Source organism: Stegodyphus dumicola, chromosome 10, assembly GCF_044657685.1.
Source record: "Stegodyphus dumicola isolate Sdum_Otavi_A_Nest chromosome 10, ASM4465768v1".
Taxonomy (NCBI): Eukaryota; Metazoa; Arthropoda; class Arachnida; order Araneae; family Eresidae; genus Stegodyphus; species Stegodyphus dumicola.
The window spans coordinates 63,461,940-63,483,391 of record NC_140777.1 but is presented as its reverse complement, the minus strand read 5'-3'; the positions used below and the strand labels follow the sequence as shown (position 1 = coordinate 63,483,391).

Sequence of the window (21,452 nt, the reverse complement as noted above, 5' to 3'; positions counted from 1 at the left end):
GATTTCCCCCAGGCATTGTCTTTGCTGAAGTGCTGGAATGACAAAGCTGTTCAACATGTGGCGATATTTCCCTCCGGTAACAGAACAGGTTTCCGGTCCTGTCGGGGTAATGTTCTCATAGAAGAATGGACCAACGATAAATTCCGCTGTGAACCTACACCAAACAGTTACCTTTGGTGAATGTAAGGGAATTGCTGTGACTGCATGTGGTGATTTGTCATCTCAAATTCGGTAGTTCTGGGTATTCACAGTTCCTTTCAGGTAAAAGTAGGCCTCGTCTCCCCATAAGATTTTCCACGGCCAAGCATCATCCACCTCCATTCTGGCAAGAAAGGTGAGAGCAAAAGTCAATCGCTTATCATGGTCGGGGTACAGTAACTCCTGTACACGGCTGATCTTGTACGGATAGAAGTTGATAATCTTTCGTAAGATTTTCCATATAGTACTGTAAGGCATATCCATATTCCGAGCTACTCCACGAGCGCTAGAATTGACAGCAATATTGCCTGGTCCTCTGTCGACAATTGCTGTGGCAACTGCTTTGATTGCATCCTGTGGTACAAGTTTTCGTCCTCTGCCTGACTGAACCTTCAGAAAACCTGTTTTCTCAAACGTCACAACCATTGCTTTTAGCCCATTAACTAACACAGGACCGTTACCTTTATGATTTTTTTTTTTTTTTTTTTGGTGTGTGCATTCTGTTGGTTGAGGTAAAAGAATTTGACCAGTAACGCACGCTCGACTAAAGAAGGAGACATTGCACATAAACTTTCAATCCGATTGATTCGAAACGTAACACATTGCCTTTTAAAACCCAAGCAGCTGGCACTGTGTGAATGGGATGTAACATGAAATTTGAATAAAGAACTTCTTCTGCTCAGCATACGTGATATTGCAGAGCACGAGACTTTATCGGTGTTTATGTAGATTTTACGCTTTTTTAAAAGTGTTGCCATATTGCACTTGAACTAAATCAGAAAATGTGCATAATAAAAGGTAATTTTATTCCATATTAATTTGCATTTGTTAACACTCTATTTTCTATTACACAGCGCCAAATATTCCCCTAGGGGTGACTTTTGGAACTAATTTGTTTTTTCGCAGAATTCTTCGTCCCCCGTCTTGTTTAATCTTCCTACAAAATGTGGAGTCATTCTCGCAAATAGATCATGCTACAGAACACTGTGAGCACTGTCAGTTTAATTATGGCCACCCTGTATATATCGGGTTTTGACGAAAGTTCCCACCACTTCAAATATCATCTGTGCAAACAGTTTGCACTGCCGTGTTTAGTCATACGATTTTTGGCACTGGAAGACTTCCTTTACAACACTGTGCTGCGAAAATTGTAAAAAATATCATTAAGTTTGTCTGAAATGGAACTATCACCATACCCAAATAGAATCATCATTTAGTTCCAGTTCTGTTGCAAAAAGTCACCAAATCATGTGTATAGATTTAGGTGCTAATGTTGTATCATATGACACTGTGAAGGTTTGTTAGTGAAAGTTCAAAAACTAGAACTATGACATTCCAGAAGCAGAGCACTCTGGCCACCCTACTGATGTTGATGAGGACCGCCTCAGTGAATTTATGGAAGAAGATCAGTATGCAACCACTTGAGAACTTGCTAAGGAGTTACACATTAGTGCCATGTCCATTATTTGTGTTCTGTATTGCATAATCTTGACAAACAATCGCCGGATGCCGCATGAGGTGACTCAAGCAGATAAAGACAGCCGTATTCGGACTTGCATTAATCTGCACAAATATCAATCCAAAGACAAAATTCTGGACCAAGATCGTCATTCGTGATGAAAGTTGAAATCCAAAAAAGGGGGTTGGTCTGCCCACGGTGACCCCCCTTGGCAGCATTGCAAAGCGCAATTTGAGTAACAAAAAGATCATGTTTTGCATATGGCGGGATTGGTGTAGTATTATCTACAAAGAGTACCTGGAAAAAGGTAAAACCGTACAGCAAAATGCTAGTGTGTATTGATGCTGCTATCAAGGAAAAAAGTTGAAGTGAGTTCTGGTACAAAGAGGTAATGTTCCATCAAGATAATGCAAGACCACATGTGTCTTCATTCACTGGTTGGACTCTGTATGAACCTGAATGGGATCTTTTCCCACACCCACCACATAGCTCTCTGCGCCGAAGACTTTGGAAAACTACTAAAACCTAGGCAGAAAATCCTACGTTTGGATGGTGATTACTACCTGCACTAAAAATATTGCTTTCACTTCTTTTTTCTCCTCCTAAATTTATTAAGTACATTTTTGGCATAAAACTTTCTTTACAACTAGATATAATACAAGGTCCGGCTATTAATTTCCAGGACTAATGTAACTGTAGGAGAACGAAAAGTCAGAAGATGGCGCCAATAATCGCACATTGAAGAATGTTTTCTTGTGCATGTGCAGTGCAAACGACGCCATTTTGAAGTAAGTGGTTCTCGTGGAAAGGCCCATTAAAACGTAGCTCTTAAATTCCTATTGTCGAAGTGAAAATGGAGAAAAGAATCAACATTAAATTTTGCTTCAAATTGGGCAAGACAGCTGCGGAAACCTACGAAATGTTAAAACAAGTTTATGGCGAGGAAGCATTATCCCACTCAAGAACTTTTGAATGATTTAAATGCTTTCAGGATGGGTGCGAATGCGTCGAAGAAGACTATGGCCGACCTTGTACGCATGCTGGAAGCAATTGAAAAAGCTAGCGATATGGTGAAATGTGATCGTCGATTGACTATTTGAGTACTCGCCAATGAATTCAACATAGACAAAGAGACGGTTCGGCGAATTTTGACGCAAGACCTAGGCATGTGCAAGATTTGTTCCAGATTCTTTCGTCACCATTTAAGGGATGAACAAAAGCAATTGAGACTGGACGCATGTGGCGAACTTATCGACAACGCTCATGCTGACCCTGCATTCCTGGACAGGATAGTCACAGGAGACGAGTCTTGGTGTTATCAATATCACTCTGAAATCAAGCTTCAAAGCTCCAAATGGCGATCTCCAAGTTCACCAAGGCAGAAAAAATTCCGATTTGAAAAGTCCAAAATCAAGGTCATGTTAATCGCTTTCTTCGATTGCGTTGGACTCGTTCATCATGAATTTCTTCCTCCTAACATGACTATCAATGGACAGTTCTACACAGAAGTTCTTGACCGACTTCAAAAACAAATTTGTAGAGTGAGGCCTCATTTTCAACAAAATGGGAGTTGGCTGCTGCTACATGACAATGCCCGCCCACACAATGCATTGCCTGTGAGGCGATTCTTAGCCCAGCATGGTGTCATTGAAATGCAGCATTCACCATACTCTCCAGACCTAGCACCCGCAGACTTTTTCCCGTTTCCTAAGCTGAAAAATTCGCTGAAGGGAACAAGATTTTAGGATGTCGAAGCCATCAAGAAAACTGTAACGTCACTATTAAAGAGCATTCCAAAAGAGGACTTTAAAACTTCTTCCCGAAATTTCTACAACCGAGCACTTTACTTTGAATCATATTAAATGGCTATGTGTTTAACCTTTTTTTTCTTCTGAGTTATTCCACGAGTCCTGGAAATTAATAGCCGCACCTTGTATATTACATACACTGACCGGGGAAAAAATAAGAGTCACAAAATTTCAGAAATACATTTGTCTATGTAACATATTTAATTAATTAAATTTTCAACATCACAGGCATACAAGAGAAGGGCCATTTCAATTCTGAAATGCTGTAGAATGCATTATGTTGTATAAGTGCCAAATGTCAGTTTGTGAGCATGACATTCCATGGCTGTTGCACTTCGTCGGTTGCCCAGTGATGTCCTATATATGCTTAATTGTAGAAAGATCTGGGATTTAGCAGGCCAAGGCAACACGTCAACACTCTGTAGAGCACGTTGAGTTACAGCAGTAGTATGAGGGCGAACATGATCCTGTTGAAAAACACCTCTTTGAATGCTGTTCATGAATGGCAACAGAACAGGTTGGATCACCAAACTGAGACATAAATTTGCAGTCAGGCTGCATGAAATAACCACAAGAGTGCTCCTGCTGTCATATAAAATTGCTATCCAAACCATAACTCCAGGTGTAGGTCCAGTTTGTCTCAGCCACAGACAGGCTGGTTTCAGGTGCTTGCTTGGCTTCTTTCCAACCAACACACAGCCATCACTGGCACAAGGCAGAACTAGCTTTCATCAGAAAACACAACAGATCTCTATTCCACCGTCCAATGCATTCTAGTTTGACACCACGTGCTGCAAACAGCAGTAATTTGAAGTCGGTGGAATACACACTACAGGGAAACTTGTTTGGAGCTGTTCTACAAGTAACCAATTTGTAATAATTTGTCACTGTGGTGCCAAGTGAAGCCCAAATTTCTGGCGCAGATACAGCGCAATGCATCACAATCATAGGCTGAACACAATGGTCTTCTCTCTCAGTAGTGCCACGTGACCACTTGGAGCCTGATCAATTTGATCACATTTCCTTGACCACTATTGAAAACAATCATGCACAGTGGATACATTCATGCTAAGTTTTTATAGAATATCATGGAAAGAAAATCCACCTTCTCATAGCCCAATTACATGACCTTGTTTAAACTCACTGAGCTATTGATGATGGTTTCTTTGTCTTTTTAAAGGCAATCTTGACTAACTCATTATATCAGATCTCAATGACAAATAACAATCACTAACTTTATAGTGCATATTTAAAGCAAACTGGATTTGCATGTCCATAGCAGCGCTACTGGCACGAAATATGAATAAACATCATCTTTCAGCTGTATAAACACGCCAGCCAAATTTTGTTTATCTAGCATGATTCTTTCTTGGTGTTGGGATATCCCCCCAGGTCAATATATATCTATGTATATATATAAGATATAACAAAATAAGATAGCTGCTTTAAAAAAAAAAAAAAAAAAAAAAAAAAAAAAAAAAAAAAAAATAAGAACTAGTGACCTCAAAAATTAACATTCTCAATTTGGTGATCTCCCCCTAAATTCATCTGTTCTCCCAAATTCGAGATTTTTCGACATTATGTAATGCTACTTGAAAAGAGTAACCAAAACTAATAACTAACAAATCATAGCTTGTTTCTAGAATCACACCTACTCTGGTATAAAAAATCCCTGGCAGCTAGTTGAGTCACTTTGTTCCTAGCTTCCACCTTGCTAATAACTCCTCGCTTCGCTGTCTAAACTGCAAGAGCCTTAATTTTTTTTAGAATCAATATACGTAGAAATTTACCATATTTAATTATGATTGAATAAGTGTCTACCAAATTAATTGGATGTGTGTGAAAATAAAGACTGGAAATTCTTCAAATTCATGTTTTATTATCTTCATCTGTATGTCTTAAACTCTTATCCCTTCTATAGATGCATGAAGCTAGGCGGGACATTTCCGAGAAACAAGATTCTAGTAACACTGCTTTAAGTGGGAGGCTTCCGAGTAATGTTTTATCTAGCTAGGCGAAACATTTCGAAACTTTACCGAAAATGTTCCGTCTTCTCTTCTCTGGAAAGAGCTATGATGGAGGGAACAAAAGTCCCCATTCTTCCACCCTATTTTAAGAATAATTCGGTCCGAATGGCGCATGCATGTTTGCACTCATGGTCGTGGATGAGGCGGCCGAACTATAATTTTCAATATGGTGATGGCTCTTGTTGTGAAATCATGGACGGTGGAAATAGATGCCGATTTGATTGAGGAAATACGGAAAAAGCCGTATATATATATATTGCTGTTTTATTGTAATATAACTGTATAAGTTATTTTTAAATGTATATATATTATATATTTATTAAATTTATAATCGTGGAAATTTCAGAGTAGACAATATTTTATGACGTGCTATTTCTGATGATTTGTTTACAAATTATTCGTTGCAAAAAGTTCACCTAATTTGTTGTATTTCAGACTCATCGTGTGAAAAGAATGTTATTGTTATATAATAGAATTTTTTTATTAAGGGGAATACATTTTCAAAATATGTCTGTATATGCGCAACTTTACTTTTCTGCTAATTACTTTTATTACTTTTAAATTGAAATTGCATAATCAGTGATTATGTATATTTATTAAAACAGATTATTTAATAATGACGATACACATTAAATTTGTATGCAACTATCTGCACGTTATTAATGAAATGCTTTTAAATTATGAACACATTAAGAACTATATTTTAAAGAAGTTTTAAGAACTATATATATAAATGCTACATATTGAAACATTGGAAATTTATGGATTTGTTATTATGAATGATGAAAAACAATTGTATAAACCTTCATTAATAAAAAGCTTATTCATTACATTAATACTAATAAACATACATCAACAATTTCTAAACCATCCCATCTCTCTCGCTATGTTTAAGTAAATATTACATGTGTGTATATATATATATCAGCAACTGTAGTCATCAGTTCTTTGCACATTATCATGGATATGGAATACACAGTTGACAAATAATTGAAGTGCATTTTATGCATTAGGCTAGTCATTAAAATTCACCCACTTACACACAACCTCCTTTGCACTTGTAACTATACTTGGGAATTTAAACAAAAAAATTGAGCAAGTAGCCTTTATGAAACATTTAACATTTTGGGGATGAAATAAAAATTTTTGACTCATCACAAAACAAATATCAGTAAATGGCATTATATCATGTACACAAAAATCATTAAATAAATATATGGATTCAAAAATAACTATTTACAATAATAAAATCAAATATATACAACACATCATTACAAAGAATAGGACTTGTCTTTGCACGTTTTTTCTCGTTAGATTTTTGAATCGCCAGAGTCGAGATAAAAGTGATCTACTTAATAGCCATCACCTTTCTATTATTTTCGATAACTAACAATAAAGTTTAAAACAAAAAGAGTGTAAGAAATACAACATGAAAAAGCAATCATCATTTGAAAGGAAACGTCACTTTCGCCAATCTGAGCAATAACCGATTCTTGTTTTGCTTTCAGCCCGTTTACCAAGTGAAGATGGTAACCCGATTTCGCAGAAGTGTGCTTCTCAGAATTGTTCCTCCAAACGTTTCGCTCTGGCAACAAATATCGTATGTGATACGGTCTTTAACCACAGCCATGACGGACATCGAAAGCAGCTGAGAGTTCTAGCCATCGTGACTGAGCTTCAAAAATATGACATATGTACACACACATAATAGGTCATCTGAGATGTTCTGCAGTTTTTGATGAAACACAAATGAAACAGTGAGAGAAGAATATCATTTTGTTTTACAACATGTTTCTACTTCTCTGGCAGCTGAAAAATTCCTTTTTTGAAAAAGATCATTAGGTTTATTCATAAAGAAGTTATTTGGTATACTATTTGACAGTCTCCAAACAAGTGAACTCCAAGCCACTCAGAAAATTTTGAAGTGGATGGAAGAGATGAAAATCAGAGTATAAGGCCTAATGAATACAAAAAGGGAGAGGAGGACAAAAAATAATTCCAGCCATATTCAACAAGACTTTGCCTAAGAATCACTGGAATGTGAGGCTGGCATTGCCATGATGAAGACAATGCCTTGATAACTGATCAGTTCTGGGTGCTTTGCTTTGATATCTGTTTTTAAAACTGCCATTTGAGAAGAGAATTTTTTCTAAATTGTCCACTTTGGTGGGAACAACTCATAGCATACATGTCCACCATACACAAAGTGTTACTTCTTTCAAATGAAGCCCCTCATCTTGATGTTACTGAAGGAGGTTCTTTCGGCTTACCTTGTGATCTTTATAACATTATAGTATAGTATCCATTTCTCATTTTCAATAATGAAACACTGAGGGGGAAGGAAAGCTTTCTTTCTTAAAAGCGGGGGGGGGAAAAAAAAAAAAAAAACGTTACACATTGAAACTCAAACAAGTATACTCTGCTCTGTAAAGTACATATACACTGTAGTGGCTTACAACACCAATCTTTTTTAAATGATTCTACACAGTACTCTTTGTAATATTAGATCTATGCGATATTACTGTATTAACCTGAATTTTCAGAGACAGCTTCATTGAACTCATCCTTGTTCACAAAAGATGGCTGCTCAAAGTGAGTATGATCTCTGAATATGAAATTTCTACCCTTCTCCAACCATCTTCGAATACTCATATATAATCACAAATACCAGCTTATACACATATGATGAAAATTTTATGAGCAGTTTGAAACAGCATTTCTTCTTTTTGTAAAATAAAAAAAAGAATAATATAAGAAAAACAAAACTAGGGGTTCTTCATTTTTGGCTCTTTGCTGAAACAAAAATTATGCCATTGCTCAATGTTAGAGATATGCAAACACAAGCAGAAAAGACCATATTTAAACATCTGCTTCAATCAAGATCACATTTTATCAGTAGTACAGTCAAAAGTCGTTAATCCGGACTCGTCGGGACTTCGGCGATTCCGGATTATAAATCATCAGTTTAAATCTGCTAAGATGGCATGCAGAAATTATAAAATATGAAACCGTAATTTATGAAATAAAGAACAATTATGAACTAAAGAGTATCAAAATTTACAAAAAAAAAAAAAAAAAAAAAAAAAAAAAAAGCTTAATATTTATTTGCTTACTTTATTAAACATTTCTTTTAATGTAAGTTGTTTAAGTTGCTTTGTTTTATGTGCTAATACTTTCTCTTTAGTTCTATATAAACAGACATAATTTCTTGTTCAGTTACAAAGTTTCGCTGTTCAAGTCCTGTAATTGCTGTGCCGAGAATACCGACTAATTTCTCAATCAAAATTTTTTCGTTTTCACTAATCTCTCTGTCACTTTCTTCATGCCTTTATCTCTGTCACTTTCTTCATGCCTTTATCCAACTTTTGCAGCAATTCCACTTTTTGTTTGATGGACATAGAAACATACTTTCACTTTAATCCAAAGTTCAAGCTTACTTTTATAAAATTGCTCTAACAGTCTGCAAAAAATAAGCCGGATCCAATTCGAAGATTAAGGAGCAACGCAATCTGTAACATTAACTGAAATAAGATAATTATATAATTTTAGCTTATACCGTCTGTTATACATTAAACGCGCATGCGTAAACGTATTATGCGCTTGCACACACGCATATGCGCAGCCGTAAAGGTGTTATGCGCATGCGTCAACATTCGCAGAAAGTTCGTACCTTTGAGGTCCGGATTATAGATCATTCTGGATTATGGGTGTCCGAATTAACAACTTTTGACTGTAATAAAATAATTAGAAAACTCACTTCAATTTGAAAACTAGAATAACTCAATATTGAAGACTGCTGGTTACCACACACTTATAATTATTAGAGGATATAATTTAAATTATATATTCCAACTCTTAAAAAGAAAACAGATGAAATATGTATACCAAATAAAGCTTCTAAAAATTATTTTACGTTAGTATATGTTCAAACAGAAACCAATATTCTATAAAAATTGATAACGAAGCAAATTTGTTAGTATACAATTTCAGTTATACTTCTAAAATTCTGTCCTGCCTCCAAAAACCTCAAACCAATATGGGTTAAATGCTTCAATCATTATTCTTTACTTTTCTTACTTTGTATAGTGTTATAATGAAAACACCAAGACTTTTTTTCTAAGAACATATTAATTTTTTCCCTTTTATTTCTTACTGAAAAAATTTGTTTGGCATCTGCCCAAAGATCTGGAGTAGATTAAGGATGTATACCAAGGCACAACTGTTAAGTATTTCATTCAGTTTAAGAATAAAATTTTGCTATGAAAACTGCCTGAATAATCTAAGGATTAAGCAGATATAATTTAAAATTTGCTTTTTCAAATTACTGAAAAGAATTTTCCCATTTGATACCTTAACTGTATCTATGTCAGTAAAACATTAAATGCTATTATAATATGCTTTTAATTTACACTTTCATATTTGTTATGAGGGATAAAGCAGCACTTTTCATTAAATAACACTCAAAAACAGTACTTTAGACTTGGGAAATTCAAAAAGAATGCATAAAGTCTTAAAATGATTATTTGCACTTGATAAATAAATTACTTTAAGAATATAAAAAATTTTTATTATTAAATTAAATAAGTTCTGTAATAAAGTATTCAAATGAAAAATGAATGCATACCACAATAATTTTAAATATTGAATGTACCAATGTCAGTTATGAATCTTGATTGCCTTTTCCAAATAATTATATCTTGATCGCTTTGGAGCTTTATTAATATGTTCTAAACCAAGCCAAGGCCTTGGTTGAACTGCACCGCCTGAAAAGGTCATGAGCATTATAAATTTGAGTTACTATACTGTACAAGGTTTGAAAAAAATACTAAATGAAAAACAAGAACTTACCAGTTTGTGGATGCGGAAGAAAATCAGGCAGATTAATATGGTAATCTTTATCTTCAATAATCTGTGGTCTTCCCATAACAACTAGAGCAAATTTATACTAAAAAGAATATTATTATTAAAAAACAGAAGCAGGGGGGTTACTTTTCCCTTAGCCAGGTACAAATGTCACCTAAGTAGATCTTTCATTTTGGTTACAGTGCACCACTTAAAATGACTCGCTGAAGTTTTTTTTTTTTTTGGGGGGGGGGGAGGGGGGAGGAGCTCTAAATGTAAATGAACTCAGAGCCATTAAAAGATTCAATTTTGATTATTTGAATCACATTAATTTATGAATAATTCTTTTTTGTTATAAGATGTTAGCGTTTCAACACACCACTTGCTTTGGCAGTAAAATGCCCTTTTCTGTTCAACGTAGACAAAATTAAAATTTTTCAGCATAATTAAGCATATAATAATCAAGCAAAATAATTAAGCAGCACGGAAAATGGATGTTATGTGAAAGATGGCATTTGGTGCAATATTTATCAAATTAATGCTTATGACTGGCTAATGAAAAAGTACCAAACAAGTTTCTCACATTGAATTCACAATTGGCTAAAAACATACTTAATTAAATCAGGGTTGCCACTCAAACAGGAGAATGAAATTCCCAGACTTTTCCAGGTGTGTTTTAAGAAAATTGCACTCTTTGCAGTTTGCATGTTGGCTGTGCTAAGAGGTAAATTAATTATGGTATTATCTGAAAACACAAAAATTTGCCAATTACATGACTTATACATATAATCCCCAAAGTATTACTATTATAATTATAATAAGAGTTGTTTTCTCCACTGAAGATTGAGATTAGAACCTGCCCAATTTGTATTAAAAATTTTTTTCGTTGCAGACAAACGAAAGAAATCCATTTAATGATATTTTAAAATAAATTTGGGTATTCTATATTTATTTAGCAGCATATTTAAGCAAAAAATATGTGTATTAAATTTCGTAATGATATGTCATCATACTGCTAGAATTAGTTTCAGGATTATGCCAGAGAAAATTTGTTGAAATTTGAAAGTATTATTTACTAATAATAAATAAATTTAGAGGGAAGAAGCAAGATTAAATGATACGAATAACATTAAAATAAAGATAATTACTTAAAAATTGAATTAGAATAATTAACGATATTTTAGCAAATATAGTTATATAAAATGGTTAGCCTTCGATGACTGATAACTATTTTTTTATTTACTGCAAAATGACAAAGAATTTTTTAAAAATAAAAAAAAAATAAAAAAGGTTTAAAAGATTTTGTGGTAAAAACTTAGTTTACTTAGTTTTGAAAATTGTCACCAACACCAAAATGACCCATTTACTGTTCATCATAATGTCTCCAAATCTCTTGTGTACCGTACATGGAGGTTAGAATAGAATACATCGAGGCTATTCTAACCAAAGAATGTCTATATAAAGAAGGAAAGGTTCCACAGACGCAATGCTATTACGCTGTTAGAAAGCAGAGAAAAAATTCACCAAGGAATTTGACGACATAACCTAGCGGTAAGAATTTTTCTCTCTGCAAAGTGTACAGGAAACTGAGGAACACATGTTAAGAAACGTTCTTTGACAAAACATTCCTTCTCTGACTTTTCGCAATAATTTAAACACGAATTTTCATATTTTTTTGGATCAAAATAACTAATCTATTAATTAATTTACTTGTGTGAAAAAATATTTTCTTTTTTTTTAATTTAAAGAAAGTTAAAACGATATTAATTTTATGTTGACACCTTCGAGCTTTGCTAACAGATATTTCATGCATGCGCAGCTGTTTCCCTCTACGTTGGAATGGAGCCACTCCTGTTGCACAAAAGTTCCTTCTTTACATATTCTTTGATTCGAACCTCCATAGTACCATATACTAGGATTAAACCGATTTTGTTTTATACAAGAATAATTATTTTGTTTAGTTCAACATGCACATGTGATTTTCTCGAGGTTACTGGAAGCCAAAGTTGCTGGAGACTTGCTTTGCCTTTCTAAAAGACAATCTAATTGGAGCTGTGAAAATTGGCTCTATGCCAGCTGCCCGAATGATGCTTGCGCAATACACAATTCGAAAAGAAAGTGATCGCTTCCAACGTCAGCGCAAAACTCGGCTTTTGGGGGGGGGGATTGCCGTATGAAATTCCCTGAATTTGTGGGTCAATATTCGAATTCCCCGACTTTTTCCGTTTTTCAAGGTAGCGTGGCAACCCTGTTAAAAATATATAAGGGTATTGTATTGTAGAATTCAAAAGTTCCCAAACTGAGTTTATAATGTAAAAAAAATTTTTGCAGTAGTGCGACTAAGAGAGCGTTTTTGTGTTACAACATTCCCCCTCTTTTTCAAAAGGGGTTTGTCCCAAATCACCTGGTTGAAAGCTTGCGGCGACAGCGTTTTTTGTAAGCACAAGCAGTAACCGGCGATAGAAAGAAATAGCATCAGTTGAGCAGAAAATCAATATCAAATTTTGTGTTTGCTCGGCAAAGAGTGCTACGGAGACTTTCGAAATGTTGAAGCATGAGCACGGAAGAAGCATTATCGAGATTGCAAGCTTTTGAGTGGCATTGTCGCTTCAGAGAAAGCAGGGAATGTGCCAAAGACGATGAATGCTGCGGCCATCCCGTGACTTCACACACCAATAAAAACATAAAAAAGGGTGTTTGCAGCAGTATGTGCGAACAGGCAGCAAACATTCTGACAAATAGCACATTCAGTTGGGATATCAAAAGCCACATGACAGCAGATACTGACTACAGTTCTTAACATGCATAGGATGTGTCAACACATCGGTCCCTGCATGTTAAACGTAGACCAAAAGGGAATTTGAATGGAAATGGTGGGAGACTTAATCTCTGCTGTTGACAAAGATCCTTCCCTACTTGGCAGAATTATTACTGGAGATGAGTAATGGTTTTTTTTGTATGACCCACAAACCATGACAGCATCAGCAATGTGGAAATCACCATAATCTCCATAGAAGCAGAAATTCCACCAAGATCGTTCTAAGCAAAAGGTCATGCTAGAGGTATTCTTCAATAGCCAGGGTGATGTGTATCTGGAAATTATCCCTGATAGATGCACTGCGAACAAAGAACTCTACGTCGAAATCCTAGGTCATTTGCAAGAGTCGATCTGGAAGAGACCAAAAATAAGGGCTAAGCAGTCATGAGTGCTGTTGCATGACAACGCTCCTGTTCACCGATCCCTATTCGTCAATGATTTTCTTGCGAAAACGAAAACAACTGTTTTGCTGCATCCTTCTTACTCACCTGATCTTGCATTCTGCAATTTCTTCCCATTTCCTGAACTGGCAAGACACTTGCAAGGTCGTCGACTGCAATCTTCAGATGAAGTTAAACGTGCATCTCGAGCTGAATTAAAGGACATGGCCAAAAATGCATTCCAGACATGCTTCGATGACCTTTACACATGCTGGCAAAAGTGTGTTGTTGCACAAGGGTCTTATTTCGAAGGAGGATGTGTTTCTGCAATTTAATTCATAATATATTTTATGTTATAGACTCAGTCCAGGAACTTTTTAATCCTACCTCGTATATTAATCACTAACAGAATGTAATAATATCAGGAAATAAAAGTTATCAAGAAATTAACAAATTTTCATCAAATTTCATTTCACATATGTATAATTTTTTATAGAACAGTACATGATTACAAATATACGCTGCTTGAAAAATTTGGCTACACTTTCAAATGTTTATTACAAATAAACGGAGGTTTTCACTTACTGTTTTCAATAAAGAAAATATCAGTGTTTTTCCCCTTCAATGAGCATTTATTCTTCAATTTGTGTAACATCATCACAGCTTCTGTTAGGGTGGCCATATTTTGGTTTTAACAACGCTACCTGTCAATCTTTCACGTCAGTTATTGTAGATCTTGAAGGTGGAATTTGATTGTAAGTAGTACAAAATTTACATCGTACCTCTGTTGCAGATTTAAATTCAATAACTATGTTACAACTTGCACTTGTTTTTGCGGTGAAGCTATAGTCCAAAATTTATGCTGTACCTCTGTCGCACATTTAAATTCAATAAACCATGCTACAACTTGCACTTGTTTTTGCGGTGAAGCTATAGTCCGAAATTTATGCTCTACCTGTGTTGCAGATTTAAATCCAATAAACCATGCTACATCTTGCACTTGTTCTCGCAGTGAAGCCATTTTGAAATGAGATTGTTGCAAAATGAGGATGTAGTGCCACCTAGTTTACATTTCAGTTGAAAGAAACTATAATCTTTTATTTTATGGGACATTAAAAAAAAAAAAAAAAAATCTTTGTTTACTTTTAATTCATTTTTTAAAGTGTAGTCATACTTTTAAGGACACTCTTTATAATTCCAGATTATCACATGAAATGCATTAATCTAGAGCAGCAGTCGGCAACATTTAGAACTTCGTTGACCACTAAATGCATAATTTTTGATTTGGCAGACCATTAAAATGAGTTTAGAAAAAATGGTAAATACATCTATACAATAATAATCAGAAAACTTTTATTTTATTAATGTGAAACTTTTATTTAATTAATGCAAATTGCCTAGGATCTTCCAATTTTAGGTAATAAAAACCAAAACATTCTTTCAGTGACTGGAAGTGCTGTTGAATAATGGATACCATTTGTTGGTTGAGATTGTTCTCTCCTATATTTTCATTTAAATTTATAAGCATTTGTATATTTCCTTCTACAGCGTTTGCTACAGTGATATTTTTTGAAAAGCATCTATTTTACTCATACTGTAAACGCATGCTTAAGTTGTCCTTGCATATGTTTAGTTCAGTTAACAGAGGAAAACCATCTGCCAAATATACAAGGTTGTCTACCCCCTCAAATCGTCAGACAAGAGTTCTTGAAATTCCGGATTATTTTACTGCTAAAAAATAATTTGATTTCTTCGTGTAGACCGAACAGTCATGTCAGTATCTCACCTCAATGTGAAGAAGAAGGTGAGTATAGTATAATGAGAGCCAATTTCTTTACAAAGTGCTTCAAATAATCGAGAATTAAGCACTTTGTGTTGAATTCATTGTGACGTTAATAACATCTGCTGATACTTGGTGTAGTTCTGGGGGACATTTTTTTTTTTTTTTTCCATGACAAGATGCTCACTATGTGTAATGCAGTGTGTAGACCGAAAGACTCCTGAAGGATGTCCAGTTATGTTTAGTAATTTCGTCAATTTTGGGCTTTAACAGTGTTAGCAGACTTACTACTTTCAATTTCTGTACAGGCTTTTTTCCCAAAATCTCTTCACAAGCTTGCAATATGCAAGGTTTGAATAATTCTTCTCCAATTGTATACGGCCTTTTGTTTTTCAGTACTTGAAGTGCTATCAGATAGGAAGCCTTTGATAGGGGCTTATCTTAAACAACCATATTTTTAAGGTACCTACTTATATTTGCATATTTTCACACATTTTTAAAAAATATTCAAGTAGTTTATTAGCAAAATCTGAGTGTTTTGATTTCAAGTGAGGTATCATGGCAGCATTAGATAAACTCTGAGAACAGATAATTCCAAAAGGCCATTCATTCAGCTTACTACTGGGTTCTGGAATAAATCCACATTTCATATAGTCTGAATCACATTTTCTTGTTATTTTGGGTTTTTTTCTTTGCACCTCCAGCTTGAACTTTCTCTCTATTGCTGTCTGATCATGACGAGGAATGTGGATGCTTTGATTCATTGATTACCTCTTTGTTAAATGAATCAATACTATTTTCATTAGTTATTCTATCTTTAGTTTTACTAAAGAAATGCAAAATATTCGCTCACTTTTTCTCACTCATTATGTGTCTATTATCTATTTTATTTGAATCTGAGAACCATAAAAAAATTAAAGAAAATTATTAATTGGTGAAAAATGTCTGCAAAAAATGCATAAGTTTATGTACATAGTTTTTCTGTGGACCATCAAAAATTTTTGGAGACCACGGATCTACAGCGCATAACTTTTGCCATTCATTACATGGTGCAATTCCCTCAAAATCTAGTTTTTAATAAATCAATGCCATTCTAAAATTTGCCTAAGTTTACTTGTGTCTCTCCATTATAATCCAACCAGGTTTTTTATTAACGCAAACATACACACAATAATGATTTGCCCAATGAACATATCATGAAACAAGATAGCTGTTTGCCCCAAGACTTTTTTACGGAAATTTTTTTATTAGGTGCTGCTTAATGTGATCACATTTGTCCACAGCTATTCTGATAATAAAATATTTAAAGCAAAAAGAAAGAAACCTCCAATCAGAAATAGAATTTAACTAATTTAATATATATGACTAGAAACACAAATACTTTCACAGAATTAGAAATACATGCAAAAACATATCTATGAACTTATTCACAAGGTCTCTAATGCAGTAGTTCATTTATGAAATGTTCATAACATTTCTGGAAATTCTTTGACCAAAGGTCTATCCTGAATACTTGGAGGGCATCCCTCATTCATTGGAAAAGAACGTAAAACTAAAATTTAAGATTGTGAAAAAAACCCACCCTTAGTTTGGTGTAGATGTTTTCAGCAAAACTATGCTTGCTTTCTTACCCAATTTTGAATAGTTGAGCAAAATCAAAATAAAATTTTGTGTGCCCCATAATCCCTTATTTGCTGACACTTTTCTGACACCTAGCAATTTTTATACAATTTGTTTTGGCCTTATTGAATTGTCGGTAACAATAAGTGATGTATTTTCTAGAATTTCATACACAAACAGGCAAGACTCCGGAAATTTGCTCATAACATCCAAATGATAACATTAACCACAATCACATAAAGCAGCGTCTACTGTATTCATATTATATGATTTAGCAAGCACTTTAATAGGAATTAACACCTAGATGAACCTGCTAATGTTCGATAAATTTAATCATTAAAAAATATGAAATACTTCAGAAGAATACTTTAATAACAAAGGAAGTACACCTAATTATGTTTTTTCCATGACCGACAAATTCCGGGGAAAGGAGATAACTGTGGATATTAAGAAATTAAAGGCGGATTCCAGATATGAAAATCCAAACAATCTTTTCAATCAAAATTTCCTTTTTAAGAATTTAAATACACTTTGTAATGAACTTATGTCCACATATACATATTAAATTGTTACAAAACATCTCAACTTAAAAAGGTTTAATCTCCCCCTCTCAAAAAAAAAAAAAAAAAAAAAAAAAAAAAAAAATCATTCTTGGACAGCTTCTTTCTATTTGTAACAAAATGATCTAGGTTACTCCACACATTCCTATTTTTGAAATTTCCTCTTTCAAGAATCTAGCATTGAATATAACAGCTTGAAATAATTTCTTTTACTGATTAACTGCCTTTGCAATTTTTGTGACCTGCAAACAATAGTTGTGGCAATATGGAGAAATTCACAGTACTTATGTATTATCACATCGACTATAAAACTGTTCCAGAGCAGCATGAATTAGCATCAGTTATGGATAATCATAACATTTGTGCTTTTGTCTGATGTAACTCTGATCTTGTTAAGCCACCTTTTGTTTTTATGAAAAAGAATATAAATTAACTGTTATTGCTGTATTTTTTCTTCTATTTTGAGAAAAATTATTAAAATTTGGACCTGCCTTCTACAGAACAGCAAGCAATGCATTATTTTCAAAGTTTTTTAACTTTATTAAATAAAAGTGTATTAATGGACATAGTCAGCTGAATATGGCAAATAAAACAGTATTAGATTTGGAAAATTATCTCGATTAGTTCGTAATTGTACTGTCCTACATAGAGCTTCCAGTAAATTCAGAGGCCCTAACAAAATAGCAGAAACTGAGAAAAGCCTATTTATGGAGCACAAAAACCAAGTAGGTTAAATAAAAATTGTTTATTAAATAAAGATGCATCGGCTCCTCCAGAATTCTGCAGGAATGATTGGCACAACATTCATAGGTCGGTGGTAGCCAACTTTCACAGTAATTATTGGGATATCTGTGAAATTCAGCACTGATCTGCTGTTAACTAAATCACTGTTAATATTATCTAAGCCAAAAAGTGACAATACAAGAAACCATACAAGTATTCTTCCACAAGAAAGACATTACATCATCTAGAAGAGCTGAAATTATAGCTATTGTCCCATTAAGATTCATACGCTTTGTAGAAGGGCCGGTTATGGTAACTTCAGAAACTCGACTAGCTTCTCATTTGCAAGAGAGTAAGCACTGACCATTGACAGGATCCTTAAGAGGTTATTTAGATTTTAATGCCACATGTATTTACTAAATTCAGTTTGTGCAAGTTAATCGCTGAATTATTTCCAGGAGTAAAGTTAGCTCAAGTACACACATTAGTTTAAAAACAAACTTTGTAAATAAGAATTCTACAGGCACTCTTGTACTTGTTCAAATTGTTAAATCTGCTAAGTCTTCAAATAAAAAGGCCAAACACATGCTATATTACCTTTTTAAAGGAGCTTGATTAGATATCATCATCCCCATAACGAAATAAATCTCAGAATTTGACTTTTCTTGTATATTTTGGACTAAATATTCAGGTAAATGAAATGATATATATACTTTTGTAACATATACAATTTAATAAATTAAATGAAAAAACATAACATTACCTTAACGTTAATTAGCTTCAAAAATACACTGCACAGAAAATGAAACTATAAAGGTAGATCACAACCATGGAAATCTCAGCTCTTAACTTCCACAGTTATTACAATTAATCAGTTATGAATAAAATAAAAGCTTACTCTTTCAAATTCCTTATCTGGCACTTCAAGTTTTTTCTGTATTCGTTCTTTGATTTTACAAAATGGTTCTTTCTGAAAGTAGAAGGAAAAAATTAACCAGTGAAAATTATTTGTAAACATTGTTACTCTACAGATCAAATTTAAAAATCATTTATTTTTGAGCATACAAGGTGAGGAAAAAGACTATAAATTAAGACAAAAATGACACATTAAACAGCCTTCTGGATGCTTTCTTTCCTACACAAAATTTGACAATTACATTTTGGTAACGCATTATTTCAAGCTAAAGTGACATGAAAGGATGATTAAAATTTTATTTCACTTTTTAAACATGCTACAAAGTATGATATAGATGCAATTTTTTTTTCTGATGTTATATCTACGAGAATGTTTAAAAAAATATTGCAATATCTAGTAAAGAAGCATATACACTAAAGAAAATTACACAAGCACACTGGACTAGTTAGAGTTTCAAAATAATAATACAAGGATTCACCCCCACTGTTATATCACTTTACTGACATTCAGCATGCATAAGCATTTTCTCATAATTGCTTAATAATGTTTAACAAAATTATTAATTTAAATGAAAAACAAAATTTAACGACTATACATACAACAGAAACAACAGAATAAGAAAGTATTTACAGTATTGAACACATCTAAATATTTCAGTATAAATTGTTATAATATTCAACTAAAATTATCACATCCATCATTATTTAAATTTGATTTAATGCAAGTCATATTAAATTTGTTATTCAACTTACATGCTTAACTTTTAAAAGAAAAGGTACACCAAATGTAGAGAAGACTTCCTAAAAAAAAAATATATATATATATATATATATATATATTTGGAACATAAAATAACACAAATTATAAGAAAATATATAGCAATCATTCAAATAATGTTTTGGTTACACATATAAAATAAAAGAAGTGGGAAGAAAATGCATTAAAATATCCATTAATATTTCAATCTAAAAAACTATTTTGTAGTTCTAAAAATGTAAAAAACTAAATTTTGTAGTTCAATCTAAAAAACAAAATTCATGGGACGGTCATTCTTTTAGTTTAAAGAGCCACTGGTGTTTTATGTGTAGAATTACTAACAAAGGTTCCAGATACACTTTGTGCATAATATCACGACAATCCCACCAGATACAAAATGTGATCTTTTTGTTAGTCGAATTGCGCTTTGCGGGCTTGAAGGACGCAAAATCAGGGCTGTGGAGTCAGTAGGAAAAGTGACCGAATCAAACGCCCTCATATGCAAACATATACACATAGGTTACAGCTTATTTTTTTAGTATAAAAGATGCAATAGATGCTACAGTGGGAAAATTGATGGCATAGTAAATTATTTATATTAATTAGCATTTATTTTAAAATGGAAAAACTGGCATTAGTAATTTCTAAGGAAAAAAAACAGCTTTGGCAAGATTTTTTTTTTGTTAGAGGACCACAGATCCGATTTGGTAAATTTCAGAGCTGAAGAGTCTTTCCACACTGACTTGAGTAGGAGGAAGAGCTGTTACTGTTAGAGCCATTTCTTTTAACTTTCCACACTGACTTGAGTAGGAGGAACAGCTCTTACTGTTACAGCCATTTCTTTTAACTTTTCAGAATAGATTTTTATAAGTTCTATAAGAGCTGATTTGCGCAAGAGCAATCATATTTCTCTATTTCTTCAAAGGTGGTGTAGAAATCTGGTTTGTATTTTTTCATTTTCATATCTAAAGGCTCTTGGTTCTTTATTCTCATTCGGTTTGCCTTAGCCTTTTCAGAATTATCTAAATATTTCTCAAAATCTCATTCATCAATGGAAGAGGATGATAGATACTCAGTTGCAATGACTCCAGTTTGACTGTCCTGATTTGAATACTTCAATTGTTCTGAGAATAATTTCATTCTTAGTGAAAGTTCATAGATGGCTTTCTTTGCCTTTTAATTTGTTCGCCATTCAATTCAGTGTTCAAATTCAGTGTTTTGGATCTACATATATTGAACCAAGAGAGATCTCATTACTTTAATTTAGAAGTCAAACAACATCTGATTGTCTCTCAATCTAGTTTCTCTTTTTTCATTGAAGAAATAATTCCTTCTGCAGTAAACCTCCATTTCAGAAATCGCACACATCACATTCTTCCATTCTCGTCTCCTGTTAATTCTTCGGATTGTAGCTTTTTTGTGGCTATATTCAGTGTAGAAAGAAGAATTTCCAATTCTGCAACATCATTCCACAGTCTTTCTATTAGTGAAACATTATGATTATCTACATATTCTAAAAAAGTTCTTAATTCTAACAACCTCTATATCTTTCCCATCGCGTTGCT

General features: G+C 33.6%; 2 protein-coding genes across 5 annotated transcripts in view; one reads left to right on the top strand and one right to left on the bottom strand.

Moving 5' to 3' along the window:
• The window catches only part of LOC118189049 (ubiquitin C-terminal hydrolase 7-like), a 166,462-nt gene that overhangs the window by 6,160 nt on the left and 138,850 nt on the right, over positions 1-21,452 (bottom strand). For 3 of the 4 annotated variants that reach the window (XM_085824998.1, XM_085824996.1, XM_085824997.1), the window contains exons 30-33: positions 19,884-19,931; positions 19,114-19,185; positions 10,341-10,437; positions 10,117-10,255 (exon numbers count right to left, since the gene is read on the bottom strand). In XM_085824998.1, the coding sequence (XP_085681124.1) occupies positions 10,149-10,255; positions 10,341-10,437; positions 19,114-19,185; positions 19,884-19,931 (324 nt within the window). In that variant the 3' untranslated portion in view covers positions 10,117-10,148. Of the gene's footprint in view, positions 1-10,116; positions 10,256-10,340; positions 10,438-10,609; positions 11,080-19,113; positions 19,186-19,883; positions 19,932-21,452 lie in introns of those variants that run through there. The other variant, XM_085824999.1, reaches the window with a different exon arrangement.
• On the top strand, positions 2,824-3,402 carry LOC146994984 (histone-lysine N-methyltransferase SETMAR-like). Its single transcript, XM_085825114.1, has one exon. It carries the CDS (start codon positions 2,824-2,826, stop codon positions 3,400-3,402), a length of 579 nt encoding a protein of 192 aa, XP_085681240.1.